The sequence below is a fragment of the Podarcis erhardii genome (assembly GCF_964252035.2).
Source record: "Podarcis erhardii genome assembly, chromosome: 17".
NCBI classification, from domain to species: domain Eukaryota; kingdom Metazoa; phylum Chordata; class Lepidosauria; order Squamata; family Lacertidae; genus Podarcis; species Podarcis erhardii.
In genome coordinates, this window is record NC_138515.1 from 772,533 (window position 1) to 788,962 (window position 16,430).

Below are 16,430 nucleotides of genomic sequence, written 5' to 3' on the forward strand. Positions count from 1 at the left end.
TTAAATTTCTTATTTTTTATTATTATTATTTTTGCTTCTGTTATATTTTTTCTTTTTTGTTGTGTTTTAACTGTTTGTATTGGTTGGTGTTTTGATGTCTGTTGTATGTTTGTTATGTATTGTTTTTATTTTGTATTGTTTTTCTCTTGTAAAACTTAATAAAATATTATACAAAAAAAAAAAAGGAAATCTGGCAGACCTGTCAAGAAGGAATATAAGCATCGTTGGGTTGGAGCTCCCCCGAGATCTGCTTTTTAGCACCAAAGATTATCAAGAAGATCGGCAGAAGGGAAATGAAGAAGAGTTAAGAGCCTCGGATATAAGATCTCCAGGTTGATGGATGCTGGGAGGTTGATGGAACTGATGGCAGGGGCCGAGACCAGGGAGGGGAGACGGTGGAAGAAAATTGGGAATTTAAAGTGTATATATGGAGATTTTTAAAAAATTTAATGAGAGATGGAAAAATCGTGGAATGAAATTTTTATGACCCTAGGGGAAATGTCTTAAGAGATTAAGTTCAAATATATTAGTTTTAATGAGAAATAAGATCAAACAAAGTAAAAATGGATGATTAATTGGTGAAAGAAGAGAATGTTAAATTACAGTATATTAAGATAAATTATTAGGATAAAAACAAAGATGAAGGATTTGCTGAAATATCTAACTGAACCAGAATACAAAGAGGGGAGGTGTGAGGAGGTCAAGGAAATAAGATAAAGAAAGAAAGTTATGTAAAGGTTTGATTTGTTCTTTTTTCTGATTGTATGTTTTTTTTTTCTTTTTTGTCTGTTTCTCTTTTTTTATTTTTTTTCTTTGATGTGACTTGTTTTTATGTATTGTTTTGCTTTCTTTTTTGGTTTAATTGGGTGTTTTTCTGTTGTTATTTTTTTATTACTCATGTAACCTTTAAAATTTTAATAAAAATTTATTTTAAAAAATGAAAATGCTCATGCCATTGCCTTTCTCCAGTTGAAGGAAAAAGAATCGCATTTGAGATTGAGAGGGGGGTCCCTTTTCTGGAAGAGGAAAAACTCAAGGAGTCTTTGATAGGCTTTTTTGTGGAGTGTTGGGACCTGAAAAAAGAGGAAGTGGAAGCTTGGATAGAGAAAGCTTATAGATTCAGTCCCAAAAAGGACACTAAAATAACTTATGACTGTTTAGTGGTTTTTAAGACCAAGGAGCAAAGAGATATTATTTTGGGTCACCACTACAAAGAAGGCCTAAAAATCCAGGACAAATCTGTGGTGCTCTTTAAAGAGATCCCATGCCAATTTTTGAACCTGAGATCCCAGTATACGGATTTGACAAACATCTTGAGGAGGAAGAACATTTTTTTCAGGTGGGAATTCCCAGAGGGCCTATCCTTCAAATTTGAAGGAGGAAAGCAAAAGATAAAGACCGTTGGAGATAAGAACAGATTTCTACAAAAGCACTCAGTGGAACTTGGATTACAAAGCCCACAGCTGTCAGGAGCGGAGGCAGCATCCTCTTAATTTGGCATTATGGCAATCTAAATGGTTTGAACTCTCCTCAAAAAAGGAGGCAAGTTTATCATGTTTTGGAAAAACAGAATATGGACATAATTTGTTTACAGGAAACCCACATTATAAGACTACATAGAAAAATGCTAATAAACAAAAGATTGGGACAAGAATTTATTTCTTCTGACAAAGTAAAAAAAAGAGGTTTTCTATATCAAGGAAGAATGGAATCCAAAATTGGCTTTTAAAGATGAGGAAGGAAGGCAAAAAACGGTTTTGCTTCTGAAAAATCCAAGTTGGAGACAGAGTTGTTGGATTCTAAAGTTAAAAATCTGTCTAAAATGTATAAGTTACTGTTGGAGTGGCATACAAAGGATGAACAAGTTAAATCAGTAATGATAGATTGAGCAAGAGATGTAGGACATAACATAATGTTTGAGGATTGGGAAAGATTGTGGAAGAAAGGGCCTTTCTCCTGGGCATGGTCGGCCAATTGGTGCCAAAGAAGGATAGAACATTTTTCATGTATGCAACAACAGCAGCAAGAATACTCATCGCGAAGTATTGGAAGACACAAGATTTACCCACCCGGGAAGAATGGCAGATGAAGTTGATGGACTACATGGAACTGGCGGAAATGACTGGCAGAATCCGAGACCAGGGAGAAGAGTTGGTGGAAGAAGACTAGAAAAAGTTTAAAGATTATTTACGGAAATATTGTAAAATTAATGAATGCTAGAAAAATGTTGGAATGAAGTTATATGGCTTTAGTAGAAATGTTATAAGGAATTAGGTATAAATAGATTAATAGAGTATTAAAGGAAAAAATAAGGTTAGAATGTGTTGAGATAATTATAGGATTGAAAACAGAGGAAGATGGAAAGGAATTGCTGAAACAATTAACAGAAGTGGAATACAAAAAGGGAGGTGTGAGGAGGTGGCGGAAATAAGTGAATGAAAGGCAAGATACTGAAATTATTTGATGTGTTTTAAATTGTTTTTGTTTTGTTTTGTTAGTTTAATGTGTTAGTGTTATGTAGTGTTTTTGTATTATATCGCATTGTTTTTGTTTTTTGTAGTGTTTAAATTGTTGGAAAAGTAATAAATATTATTTTAAAAAAAAGATTGTGGAAGAAAGGGGTTAAGTTCACTGCATGTACAATGCTACAGGAGAATATAATGAAAATGATGTACAGATGGTACTTGACCCCTGTTAAATTAGCAAAGATTTATCATAACTGTGATAACCTATCTTGGAAATGTAAAGAAAAAGAAGGAACTTTTTATCACATGTGGTGGACCTGCCCCAAGGTGAAAGACTTCTGGGGAAAGATTTATAATGAATTGAAAAAAATGTTGAAATATCCATTTATAAAGAAGCCAGAAGCCTTTCTTCTTGGAATAACAGGTATGGAATTGCCCAAGAAAGATGTTAAATTATTTTTGTATGCCACAACTGCTGCTCGAATATTACTAGCTAAGAAGTGGAAAACGCAAGAAATACCAACCGTGGAAGAATGGCAGATGAAGATGATGGACTTTTCGGAGCTAGCCAACCTGACCGGAAGAGTCCGCGACCAGAATGAGGAGGAGTATCAGGAAGAAATTTAATGACTATTTAGCTAAATACATCAAGTTAAATTAATTGGGAAAAGTTTACAATTACCAGCTAGGCCTAGGATTTAAATAAGTAGTGTGAGGAATTATTATGTTTAATGCTGAATTGGGAAGAAAGACTAATGTTAAGTGATTAAGTTAAGATTTTAAGAACTTTGATTTGGAAAACTGTTAAAGTGATATACATTGAAATTCAACTAAGGGGATACGAGGAAGTCACTTAACAATGTTAAGAAGATTATTTCTAGGACTTCCGGGTTGGCGCCATCGCCGAATGGCGGACTCCCCCCGAGCTCCGGAGGGAGTCTGCTCGGCAGGGGCTGGGTCCTACCGCACCGGCGATGCGGGGACCCTTAAAAACCACGGCCAGAGGAGGCCGTGGACATGGAGACTCGGCTGGCACCGTTAGCGCCCTCCCGACTCGTGAAGGAGCCTTTTTAAAGGCTCCGGATCGGGTGCCGGGGAGAAGCGTGGTGCTTGAGTTCTCTGCTATCCCTGCCGAGCGCAGCCACATGCCATCCGGCGGAGAGCGCTGACTTCTTCTATTGAAAATTCGGATCTAAAAGAAGAACCCGTGAGTAAATTGGAATATGGACTAAAAAAAGGGGACAAATTTTTAAAATTTGGAGCGAACGGGGGAGGTGGAAAAAAGGAAGTCAGCCCCCCCTAAATTGTAGAAGAGCCAAAACAAAGGAATGGATAACTAAGATCGAGAGTAACCTAATTTCACCGAATTAGCAACTTCGCGAGGGAAATTTATAAGATTGAGCCGGAGGAGAAAAGTGGAATTTGTATTAAAAAGCAACACCCCCCCCCTCCCGGAACCCCTGGAGCGATTCGTGAAAATGCCTGGAGAAGAGCACGTGGAAATGCTTGGAGAAGAGTAACGGAGGTTTTGACAGGTTTTGACAGCCGTCAAGGAGCTGTCAAAATGGAAGAATGTAACAGAGACTTGGTTATGGACTTTGCCGGTTACATTTGATATAAGTTGAGTATAAATTGTTTCAAATTGTCTAAATAAGGATAAACAAGCTATTTGGACTGGTGGATGGGCTTTGGAAGGGAACTTTGTTATGGGAATCCATCTAGAGGAGCTGAGGGATATTGCATGTGTTTTTGACAGGAAACTTGTGCAGTTGAATAGAACTTTTAATCTCCTGGGAAACTGCAGAAATGGAACATTATTTTGTCTACAGAGGTTTACACACTATAGGAAACAATGGAACTATCTGTTGGAAAATGAAAGGATCATGATGTAATGTTTTGTTCCTGAACAACAAGCCTCTGCAGGGATATTAGAAACTTTTGGAGAAAGAACATTTCTGTGGGAGAACAGAGAAACAAAAAGGAGGAGAATGGCCGACAAGAATAAGGAAACAACAAGAACTGGACAGAAATGGGAAAGGGGACATTTGGGATATCCAGATTTGACAAGCTTATGGAATTAAAATTGGAGTTTCTACTCCTGGATATAAAAATCTGGATAGAAGAAATGGACCCTCTTCTCGATAGACTTTTTTTAGGATTGGACATTCGTAATTAAATGATTGGACATTCGCAATTAATAAGACTGGCAAAGAATCAGAGGGATGTGTGTTTAATGTAATGTGGGAACTCCAGGAAGATATTAGAGATGGAGGGCTAGGAGAAACGTAACAGGGAAAAAGGGGAGGGAAAGTTGGAATCCAAAGGTTGTAAAATTATTATTTAATTCTATGTTGTCGTTTTTTATTTGTATTAAAGGGGGAAACTCGTGGAAGGGAATAGATCGAGCTTAGGGGGATGGGAATTACGCTAAACTGGGTAATGGAGGATGATTGCAATTTGGGGATAAGAATTTGTTGAACCTAATTGTTTATTTGGAAGATTTGGAATACATGAGGGGGTGGGGAGGGGAAGTCCTAGTTATTGGAAAAAGTTTATAAATTGGATTTAATTTGTTTTAATTTGGAAAATCTTAATAAAAATTATTTTTTTTTAAAAAAAAAGAAGATTATTTCTAATAAAGTTATGATTTATGTTTGTTTGTTTATTTGTTAGTGTGTTTTTTTTAATTTTGTGGAAAATCAATAAAAATTTTGAAGGAAAAAAATGAAGTATATACCTTCCTATGTGCCCTTTGCAGTATCAGACTTGATTGATTACCCACATCCACTGGTTCATACACTTCCATGTTTTTATCCTTAAACGTTTGCCCTTCTGTGTGTCTGAAGGTTTCCAGTTTTGGCCTCTCAGCAATTTCATCTTCTTAAGTTGATGTTTTGGGCACCTGTGTATCACCTGTGGTGGGGATGGAGGCAGACAGGCAGTTGGGGTTGAATATAGTAGAAATAGCATGCAGTGCAAAGAAGCCTTTCCCTAAGGATGGAAGCTGCATGGCTTTGGCAGGAGATGATTACTGGTGCCAAAGACAAATAAGAACTGTCATTATTATTATTATTATTATTATTATTATTATTATTATTACGCTTATTGCTTCAGGTTTTCTTTATTGCTGTTTATATTTGGTTTTAATGTTTTTTGTTATTTCTGTTTTTATTATGTAAGCCACTCTGAGAGCTGTCTGTGTAAAACACAACAAGTATTAATAGTAATAATTGTAGTTTTTGTTTATTGTAAGCTGCCCAGAGGACTTTTTATGGGGCAGCAAAAAAAGGAGGAGAAATTACTGGCCTGTGTATGTTAGCTGACCATAGGAGCTGCTTCTTGGCTTGCTCAGAACAAGGACCTGTTTTTTCCACCCTTGCTGACTGACTGTTTGCATCTTTCCCTTCCAGAACCCAGATTACCACGGCTTTGACCCAGATCCCGTCGTTGACGTCTGGAGCATGCGCGTAGCCTTCTTTTTTGGCATATCCATTACCATTGTATTGGGCTCCACCTTTGTGTGCTATCTGCCGGACTACGGGTAAGGTCCGTTTGGGAAACATTGTTCCAAGCTGTGCTGAGACTTGCAGGCTTTTCATCCCTCACACAGAGACTCAGGGCAACCCACTCATGAGGCAAGATGAGGCAACCACCTCAGGCAGCAGGATCCACCAGGGCAGCAGATCTGACACCCAAGGAATGCATTTCTAAGGCTGCTGCCACGGTGACATTGCCAGCTGCTGTGTGCTCCCTGGAGGCCGGATCTACTGCCTCCTCAGCAGCCTTCCACCATGCAGTCTCTCTGTGAATAGGAAGCACTGCTGGTCTCATCCCACCCCTGGGGAGGAAAGCGTGGTGGCTGCCCTCCAGAGTCTTCTGGGGTCTGCTCCCACTTTGCATGATTCAGAGCATCGCCCCACCCTGCAACAGCCTTTGTTTCTCACTTCAGCCATTGAGTGAGGTTGATTTGATTCCCCGCCCTTTTTCTGATGTACAGCTTCACTTGCCTCCTTGTTTCTGATGTAGATCTACTTTATCCCCGCTTCTGTGGTTGTGGGGGGTGGGGTGCATTTTGAGGTTTGCCTCAGGCACCAAAATGTCTTTGGCCATTCCTGCAAAGATTCTTCGGTCCAGATGTTTTGGGGCAGGGCAGGGCAGCCAGTATCATCACTAGCACAGCAATTCCTCTGCTTCTGACCTGTAGCTTCCCCATAAGTCCATTCATTTCCTGAAGCACATTCTGGATCTCCCAACCCCTTCCTCTCATCCTGCTTCCTCATGAAGTGATCCACCCCTTCTGTCCCTGTTTTCAGACTCCTTCTGATCTTCGGTCTCAGTTTTGACCAAACATTTCCCTTTTGTTGTTGCTGTTGTTATTTTATTTCAGATTGGACAAGGAAAGAAAAAAGAAGATAAATGACAATTTTAAAAAGAAACGGGAATAATAATATTACACAAATAATGCTAATAATAACAGTAGACCACCATCAGTTCACATTGCTGATACAATGACTGTCAGTACACAAATCTTAAATTAAACATATAAATTAATATAAGCCCTCTAGAAGTCCAAATCAGTATCCTGACAAACTTTATGCCCATATGAAATATGTTCAAATGTAGTCAGGAGAATGAGGCCCCCAGAACATTATGTAATAGGTGTTGGGTATGTAGCCTCTGAGGCTCAAGGTAGACATTCCTTAGCCACCATAAGGGCTCACAAAAATCCACTTTTGTTGCCCATACATTAATCCCCAATCTACAAGGATATGTTTTAAGAGTACACAAACATCAAGGATTTTGCTAGTACAAATTTAATGCAAGTAACATATTCAAACCAAAAGGAATATATCTATCATTTCCCTTCCCAATAACACAAGTGTTTTCTGTGCTGGGAAGGAATAAGCCTATAAGAATCCATCTCAGTACCTGCAGTTAGTCAGAGAAGAGGGGCCAGGGGCCAGGCTTACCTGGAGAGGAAACCTTTTGTCTTGTTTCCTTCTAAACCTTTCTTTTACATATATCAGCACCAGATCACAGATGTTTATCTTAGCCCTGTATTGTGCATTCTCCACCTCCTTTCCGGAGGCGAAATTCTCACGCTAGAAGTCCAGTAGCCCAGGGAGAGAAGTGTCAGTGGTGAACAAATATAACAATATTCTGCCATTCAGATCTTTATTATTATTATTATTATTATTATTATTATTATTATTATAAATTTTATTTATTAAGAGGAATGTAAATCCTCTTTTAGTAAGTTTTGGATACGTCGCAGGGTGTACACATGTAATGGTGATGCAAAGCCAACTCTTAGAGGTGCACCAAATATTTATTGAACAAGAGCGTCTACAGTTCCATCATATGTGGGGCTCTTTAGCCTGGGGGGGGGACATCTCAGGGGAGATGAACAGAATCTTCATTAAAATATTACAGAAGAGATGAACTGTGCCATACCTATGTGGGTGAAGGTGTTCCTGCAGATAACCAAGTTCCATGTTGTTTAAGTTTTATAAATCCAGCAGCGAAACCTTCAGCCTTGCGCCTGCTAGCAAATAGGCAGCCCTGCACCCAGATATTAGCTCAGGGCTTTCTTGGTCACACGTGACTCAGTGGTCACCCATCTAAATGAGACTTGCCTTCAGATCTCCCTGGAAAGGGTTTTTTTCTCTTGGTGTGGTTGTTCTTGAACTTTCTCAGTCTTTCTGTTACTGTGCAGTTAACCATTTGGGCATATTTAAGTCATCTTGCTGTGCATGTGTATTTTCCTACTTCAAGAGGCAGGATTTTGTTAGAACTGTACAAGATGGAGTATTAGAACATTTGTACCTCTAGATGTGACTAATCCCCTATAATTTAATGAGAGCTTTATTTTATTTTAAGGTATTTCCCTAAAGAAAGACTGTGCGGCCTTTGGACATTTTTGTGATTCAATAAATCTTCCATTCACCTCTAACGGTCTGCTTTGCAACAGTGTTTTGGAGCAGTCTTCCTTCATTTTTGTACCCTTTTTATGGTGAGGCAGAGATCTTGCTTTGAGGAGCTCAGAGGGAAAGGTTTAGGAAAGAGATGGAGGGAATTAGAGGAAAATAATCAAAGGCCCGGAGTCTGCTGCTTGTGGGAGGTCTAAGATCCTTGGGAGATGTAGGTGGATTTGACTGCCTGGGGGTCCTATATCCTCTGCGCCCATAGCTGCCCTCTTGATCCCTCTCCGAAGTGGCTTCTGGAGAGTCTATTCCGATGAAATGTTGCCTTGCAGAATTGCCTCTGGCACTGGGGCAGCTTTGCCCTGGCAGCAATCTCCCTAGGTCTTGAGTATGAAGAAGGCAGCAACTGTTAGCTGGGAGGGCTGCAAAGCTGGGAAGGAATTTGTGAGGTTTCTGGACCTAATCCCCTTCCTTGTACATGATCCTCAACAAGTTTGTGCAGGTTTAACTACTCAGAACACCGGTTTATTCATCCAGTACATTGCCACTTCCTCTTGGTGTTATTCTTGGGGGTTGGGGGAGAACACAGAAAGCATTACCACTAAATCTGACTGATTAAATGTTATTGCACAACACTTAGGCACCCCAAAGTAGGATAGGCCTTCTGCTTCCCAGATTGGCATGGGCAAAATTCCTCTTGCCCTCCTCTGCATGCCAGGCTTTCCACCACAACCATCCCAAGGTGGAAGCAGCTCCTCTTGGGCTTCTCTCACCCTGGCCATGACTGTGGGAGCCACAGTGGGTGCTTCTACCTGCAAAGCTGGAGTCCCCGAGAAACAGCTGTAATAGGAAAGCCACTTTTACTGAGAGTGGAGGTCCTTCCCTCAGCTTTACAAGGAAAGAACATGTTGCAAGAGGAAACAAAAGGGGGAAAGGCTACGAGAGAGATGCTGTAGTCATTATTTTAGGGTGGGAAGCTAGCAAACTTATTTCCCTCCCCCCTCTTAGGACCCTGGATAGTTAGAGGAAAATGAGCCTTCTAGGAGAACGGAGGTGTATTGAGGACCAGACGCTTCCCTTCCCATGCCAACTAAAATACCCTCCTGGACTCTAGTTTCTGGCCAACTAAAATACCATGCCAACTAAAATACCCTCCTGAACTCTAGTTTCTGGACTGGAAGCCATTTTCCTCAATAATTAGGAAGGTGAAAAATTGTTGCGGGTTCAGAAGATCTGGTTGGGATGGAGTTAGGGTGGTGACTGGAGGATGGAATATCCCTGCTAATTGGCTGCATATTCTGAATGGAGCCCCCCTCCTCCCACAACAACATTGTCCTCGCTGCATTTGTATGTGTGTGAGAATAATCTGGACCAAGTGACCTTAGGAGGGGCAACCTGAGCCAGTAGTTAATGAGTGCTCTTGGCTATTTTGGTTATTTTTATCATGCCCTATCCGGGGAGTTTAGGGCAGCTAATGCCTCTGAATGATACAGAAGGACTTTGTGGCTTGCAAAGGGCTCTTAGTAGAAACCAACTAGATATATGGTAAGAGGAGAACTAGGAAATATTATAAAATAATGTTGGGGTGTATTGCTAATATAAAGTGGTATAGAAAGAAGAGAAATAGGAAAAAGAACGTGGGTGTTTCAGAGGAAGGAGTGGGGAAACTCAGTCCTGGGGGCCACTATCTCAACTGGCTGCCAGACCACACCCTTCACTGGGACCCTGGATTTCTGCCAAAATCCCAGGTGTTTTTGCCTGGCTGCAATGTGTCCTTGAGCATCTACCATGCAACAATGAAGTGTCCATTCTTTGCTCAGCTTAACTTTGCTTGTCACCATTGCTCTTGCAAGGTTGCTCAGCAGGGACTGCAGCCCCCAGCTGTAGTCAAAGGGCTTGCTTGGAACAGTGTGTGTTTGTAAGCTGGCCTGCCCTCGCTTCTGCCCTTTCCTCCTATGTTGGCAGGTAGGCTGGTACAGATGGGATGTTCTTGCTCTCACAACCATGGTTAAAAGAATGGTGCAGGCTGCAGGAGCAGTGCTCGCTCTCCCATCTTGGGTGCGAACCCCTCCAGCCCACTTTTAAACCAAAGCGAAGTGTTCCATTGGCATCAATATGATCCACCACCAGGAGCCAGTGAAGCCGTTGTAGTGGTAAGTGTGCTAGACTACGATTCAGCCTCCCTGGGTGGCCAGTCGCTGTCTTTCAGCCTAGACTAGCTTCTTCTGAGGGCAAAATGAGTGGGACAGATGAAACAGGTATACCACCTTGACTAGAGGGCTCCTGTTTAACTGTGGCTAACTGGTGTAGATGTAACATCTGAATCAGGCTGGAGGGGAGAAAGCCCACAGTCCTGGAGCCTCTTAACCAAAAGTGTTTCATCTGCCCCAACCCATATTAAGTGCTTCTCAAGAACAACAACCTGCAAATCAAATTCTACATCTAGAAGACACAGACCCTCTAATGATAATTTTAAAATGATATGTCTACAAGTAGTTTTTCATAATATATTCTGCTTTCTGATTGAGTTTTTCAGCTCAGTTTTGTTTTTGTTTTGTAAGGAAGGTAGATGGCTGGGTTGGGTGAGCTGAGCAATGAGAGAAATGCATCTCCACTCTGCTGAAGCTTTTTCTCATCCTTTGCGAGGTATTTCCTGCACACTTCAGGTGTTTTCTCTGTGATAATGAGGGCTAGAAAAATAGTTTTTCTTCTAGGGAAGCTGCATTTCTCAGGATGCTGGATGAATAATGGGTTATACTTGCTTGTGAGTCAAAGTGAGGTTTTTGGGATATGTGCAGCCATGCTCATGGGAGGCAGGGAGAGCAGAAAACGGGAGGGAAGCACCATGGAAATCTGGTTAGAGCACCAGGCTGTGTCTGAATGGCAGCTGGTGGGTGGTCCAACATCCACGACAAGCTTTCCTCTCCCTCTGTGCCTCCAGACTCCATCTCCCTTTATCTCCAGCCATTGAACCACGCTGGCTGGGGCTGATGGGAACTGGAGCCCAACAGCCTGGGACAGACACAGGTCCCCCACCCTGGTTTTAAAGGCATTAGCCATGGCCTGTGCAAAAGCACCCACCCCCACCCCTTCTCCCCTTCTCCATCCCCACTCCCCAGCTGCCCTCCCAGCCTGGCCCTGGCTTTGCGAAAGGGTTTGTTTTCAGACAGGGCAGGCTATTTAGAGGGCGAGTTGTGGAAATTCACCACTGCTCAAGAGCGACTAGAAGTAATTTTGGCAATGCACTAGCTGGAGCTAGGTGTGCGCGTGTATATTTAGCTTATGGGATATAGATAGAGCCGAGGCCCAGAGCCGGGAGCCGTGCTGTTTTGGCTGGCAAGGAGGGGCAGGTTACAGCCTGGCTCTCTCTGCTGCTGACGCACATCGAACCTTCTGATCAGAAGCGGCTTGCGCAGCTCCTGCTCCCATCCGTTCTGGCTCTGCAAAAGACCCTGTAGAGGAGCATTGCTAATGAGCAAGGCTTTGCCCCCAGCTTTTGAGCTGAGATGGGAACCCAGGAGTCCTGATGTGCAGCTTCCTCCTTCTCATCTTCTGAGACAACACATTCTTCTTACAGCTAAGACTAGAGCCCGTCTCTTTGTTTGTCTCCTTCCCATCTGCTTCCAGTTCTCCTAAACATTGTCGACTTGGGTTGTCCTGTGTTACTAAGGAATGGGGGTGGAGGGCTCCTGTTGGGCAAACAGACAGGTGAAAGGGCAAGGGTGGGTTGCCTGCAAAGCTGTACACTGAGAGCAATGTAGAGGTGTGGTCAGGGAACGTATTCCATGGTTTGTACTGCAGCACTGCAGAAATTAGAACTGGGTGCAGAACTGGGTGCAGAACTGGGGGAGACGGTGGGCTCCAGTGGCAGACGGAGGGGGGTGCTTAATTTTTCCCTTGCTTTGCTGGGCTTTTCTCTCTGCCAGCCCCCACTACTCAAGTGGCTTTCCCACCACTACCAGATATATGACAGGCTCATCAAGGTGAGAGAAGCAGCACAGGAGAGGGAGGCCCAGAAGGACAAAGGACAAGGGGGTGGGGAGCAGAAGCCCCTTTCTGCTTCCCTGAAAAAACCTGGTTGCTCCCACCATTACTGTATACATCACAAGTCCTGTCTTTGCCTTCATGGTGTTTCACCCACAGCTGCTGCAAATCAGACCCCAGGAACCACAGGAAGACCAAGACTTAGCAGGCAGAGTATATTTGGTGTAATTCTGAGCAAACAGCACCTGTCCTGTTTGTCAGACACAGTTTCTATTCAGTACTCACAGAGTTGGCTACTACCCATACCAGGTACTCTGCACTAACTCTGAATCAATGCAATCATTTTAAGGGAAAGACGAATGAAGACGGGGGGCAGGGGTAAAGCAATGTGATGTATTCATACTCCATACTCCATACACCCTGTGGTAATGGACTTTTCTTAGAAAATACTGGCTTCCATTTCCTGGAAAAATGGGGACTAGAAACTTGTGTTAAAAAACAAACCTTGAAGGCTAGAATTCTTGGAAACAGAATGGAAAAGGGACAAAGTAATCCTTTAGGACCTTCATTCGGTGACTGGCAGTCAATTACAGACACATAGGAGCCTTTCTTCTGGGCACTGACTTCTGTGAAAAATACTGAGTGCACAGTTGAAACCTTTTTTGCCCATTTATTGTAGCAAAAATTCTGAGGCACAGACTTGCAAATTCTCTCTTGCGATGCATTCCTAAACTGTTTAGGGTGACAGCCAAAAATCTGTCATTGCTTTGCATCCCTGATTCTCTGAAAGCATCTAGTTATGTTGACTGTGAAAATGCTGGGATAGATGGACCAATAGTCTGGCTTGCTGCTGCCACCACCTCCACACACACCTCGGAAAAGGCCTAGGTCTGCGGTGTCTTGATTGTGAGTGGTGGGAGCCTGCCTGTCTCCTTTTTGTGTTCTGGGGAGGCGCCAAATCACAAGACATAACTCTTCTCTAATTGATGGGGTCTCATTAGCGAGGTCTTTGGGGAGCCTCTAACTCCTGTTGCGGCAGCAGGAGCCTCTGCTTGCTGGAGTTGGGGAGGGGGACATGGGGGAATTGAGCTGACAGCATTTAGGCAGGGGAGAGGACCAGACAGGAGAGGAGAAGAGAGGAGAGGAGGGCAGTGGAGAAAGATGAATGCATATTGTAATGAGCATCTCAGCTCTTTTGGATATCCTTAGTTATAATTGCAGTCTTAGCACAAAGATCACAGACATCTGCTTTGCCTTTGAAGCAGCCCACTCTTCCCATTTTACAGATGCGGAACTGAGGCTGAGCGTTGAGTGGCTTATGCCCTTTCCAGTTGTGTCTGTGGCTGAGTTTGGGACTTGAAAGTGCAGCTTCTCTCCACTCTGCAATGTTGTTCTGCATTGTTCCAGCCACTGGAGTGTTCCTGGACCTCATCTCAACCAGCCACACCCTTTTGCTGTTGTGTGTTTTGCCCCATACTCTGCCTGATTTTGAAGCTGTGGTACACGCACAGGCCCCAAACATTGGCAGCAATTGGGCAGGTGGGTGTCAGTGGGCAGGTAAGGTCCATCTTTAGTCTGTTGCTGTTTGAAAGTACCCTTAGGGCCTAGGTTTTCTCTCCCCCCCCCCGCCTCCCTCCCCTTCTGAAAGTCCAGGGCTGCTTACAGTTTATTTACATTTTATTATATCATCTTATACAGGTGAAACTTGAAAAATTAGAATATCGTGGAAAAGTTCATTTATTTCAGTAATTCAACTTAAAAGGTGAAACTAATATATGAGATAGACTCATGGCATGCAAAGCGAGATATGTCAAGCCTTTATTTGTTATAATTGTGATGTTTATGGTGTACAGCTGATGAAATCCCCAAATTAACAATCTTAGAAAATTAGAATATTAAATGAAATCAGCAAAACAAGGATTGCAAATACAACAATATTGGACCTCTGAGAAGTAGAAGCATAGTAGAAGAAGTACTTGGTTTGGGCCCCTTTGCATCAATTACTGCCTCAATGCGGCATGGCATAGATGCTATCAGCCTGTGGCACTGCTGTTATGTTATGGAAGGACAGCCTTTTCCTTCTAGAGTGTTCGGTGTGGCCCGTCCACCAGCTCTACATAATGAGGTTCTGAAATAAAAGTGAAACTTTTCCACGATATTCTAATTTTTTGAGTTTCACCTGTATTTATGAGCCACCCAGTAACAATGTTATTGGAGTGATGAGCAAATAAAATTGCTTAGCAATTGGAGAAGACAATCAAACACTAAAAGCCAATAACCAAGGCAGGAGTATGCCACTCTCTCTTACCCTATCTGCTGGCATAAAAGTACAAGAGCAATCTCGGGAGGCTACTGCTCCCATTTCTATTTCTCCTTTTCTGAAGACTCTTCTTTCTGTAAAGGCATTTCTCTTTTACACGCACACAAAGTCTCCTTGCCTCCACTTCAGACTCCTTCCAGGAAGGAGGGAGAAGGTCTCCCCTCCGACACAGAGAAAGAGCTCTGCTCCCTGGCTTCTCTCCTGCCTGGCCCCTGTCCCTTTCTCTGTGGAGTTGCTGCAGTCCCATTTGTCAGCCAGGGAGCTTCAGATGAAAGCCCGTTTCCAGTCCGTTAATATTCCGCTTAATGAGCTGACAAAGCAGATCCTCTGTGGTTGCGGAGTGGGAAATAATAATTAAACATACTTTAGGCTGATGCTTTGCATTATTGTCCTCGCTGCAGGTTGTGAGTGGCCATTTCTGGGCAACAACCTCCCCTCCCTCTCCTGCCTCCTTCAGGTGGCTGATCAGGTGGTGTTCTCTCATGTAAGGGATTGTCCCATAGGGGAGGCACAACATCTGGAGTGCGGGGTGGGGGTGGGGCAAAAGGGAACAGAGAGCAAATTCATTGGTAAATGCACTTTATGGCCCAGGTTTATCAGTCTTGATTGAAACGCTAATGCCACAATAAAGCCTGCTTCTGAGTTCCCCTCCAGTGCCTCTACTAGGAGTGGAGAGTGTACCCTTCCATTCTTACTCCCCCCCACTGGAAACTCTGACATCAGTCTTTTCTTATGAAGTTGTAGCTATTGACATGCCCATTTGCAGAGGGTGAGAGGAGAGAGACATACAAAGAATGTGGCTCATGGCTGCCTGAAATGCAAAATGGGCACTTAGTCCTGATACTCTGTGGTCTTATTTTGGGGTGGGGGGACTAAGTGTCTAGTCCTCATAGCTATAGGCAAAAGAACTATTACTTTTGCTTACTAAATGTTTGCCAAAAAAGAGCACTCCTGAATGCAGCTTCTAAAAGTCACTAAATTTTTGTGCTGCTTCACTTGTCAGTGGCAACCATAAAACCATATTTCTGAAGTTACACAGAACCAGAATACTTTCTGTCCTTTTGATGTATTTTATAAAAATGTTCACAGCCACTCATGAGTATCTGCTCCACTTTTTTCCTTGAAATCTTGCCTCTCCCATTTTGAGATCTCCACAGGGCAATTTCTGTGGCCAAAGAATTGGCAGAAGTGTGGGCCTCTGTTTGGAGAATGTATTCCACTGCAGTGCATAAAACTGCCTGGCTGGTGAGTTTGAGGTTTGCTGGAGAGGGAGCAACCAAAGCTTCCCCCCCCCCAGACACCCTCCTCAGTGGTCCTGAGTCACACCCCAAATAATTTTGCCTTGCTGGAAATGTGTCCTCCTGTGTGGAGAACAGAGGGGGGGGGGGTGAGCGTCTGCAGAAACTGGAGTGCTGTGTACCTGAAAGGCAGCATTGATATTTGCTGCTTTGCCCAGTTTGGCCACTGGCATTTGGCTCTCAGAAGTTTGCCCCCAAGGGAACGTGGGCCCTGCACTGAAGAAGATTCCCCACCCATGGAGTAGATGATCCTGTGGGACAGACTGGGGGGGGGGGGGCATGAGAGTCGCAGGGAGGGAGAAAATCCAGCACCAGGAAGACATAGCAGAGGTTTGGCTTTGTAGTCACCCGAGCTTTTGCATGTGAACTAAGGGGACACACCGGGAGTTTCGGGCCACATCTTTCTCTCCTCCCCCCCCCCTTTTCCCTGGGCCAGAGT

General features: G+C 43.2%; 1 protein-coding gene across 1 annotated transcript in view; it reads left to right on the forward strand.

Moving 5' to 3' along the window:
• NDUFB11 (NADH:ubiquinone oxidoreductase subunit B11) overlaps nt 1–16,430 on the forward strand; it is a 57,130-nt gene that overhangs the window by 38,689 nt on the left and 2,011 nt on the right. The window contains exon 2 of the mRNA XM_081844679.1: nt 5,876–6,006. Within this exon, the coding sequence (XP_081700805.1) occupies nt 5,876–6,006 (131 nt within the window). The remainder of the gene's footprint in view (nt 1–5,875; nt 6,007–16,430) is intronic.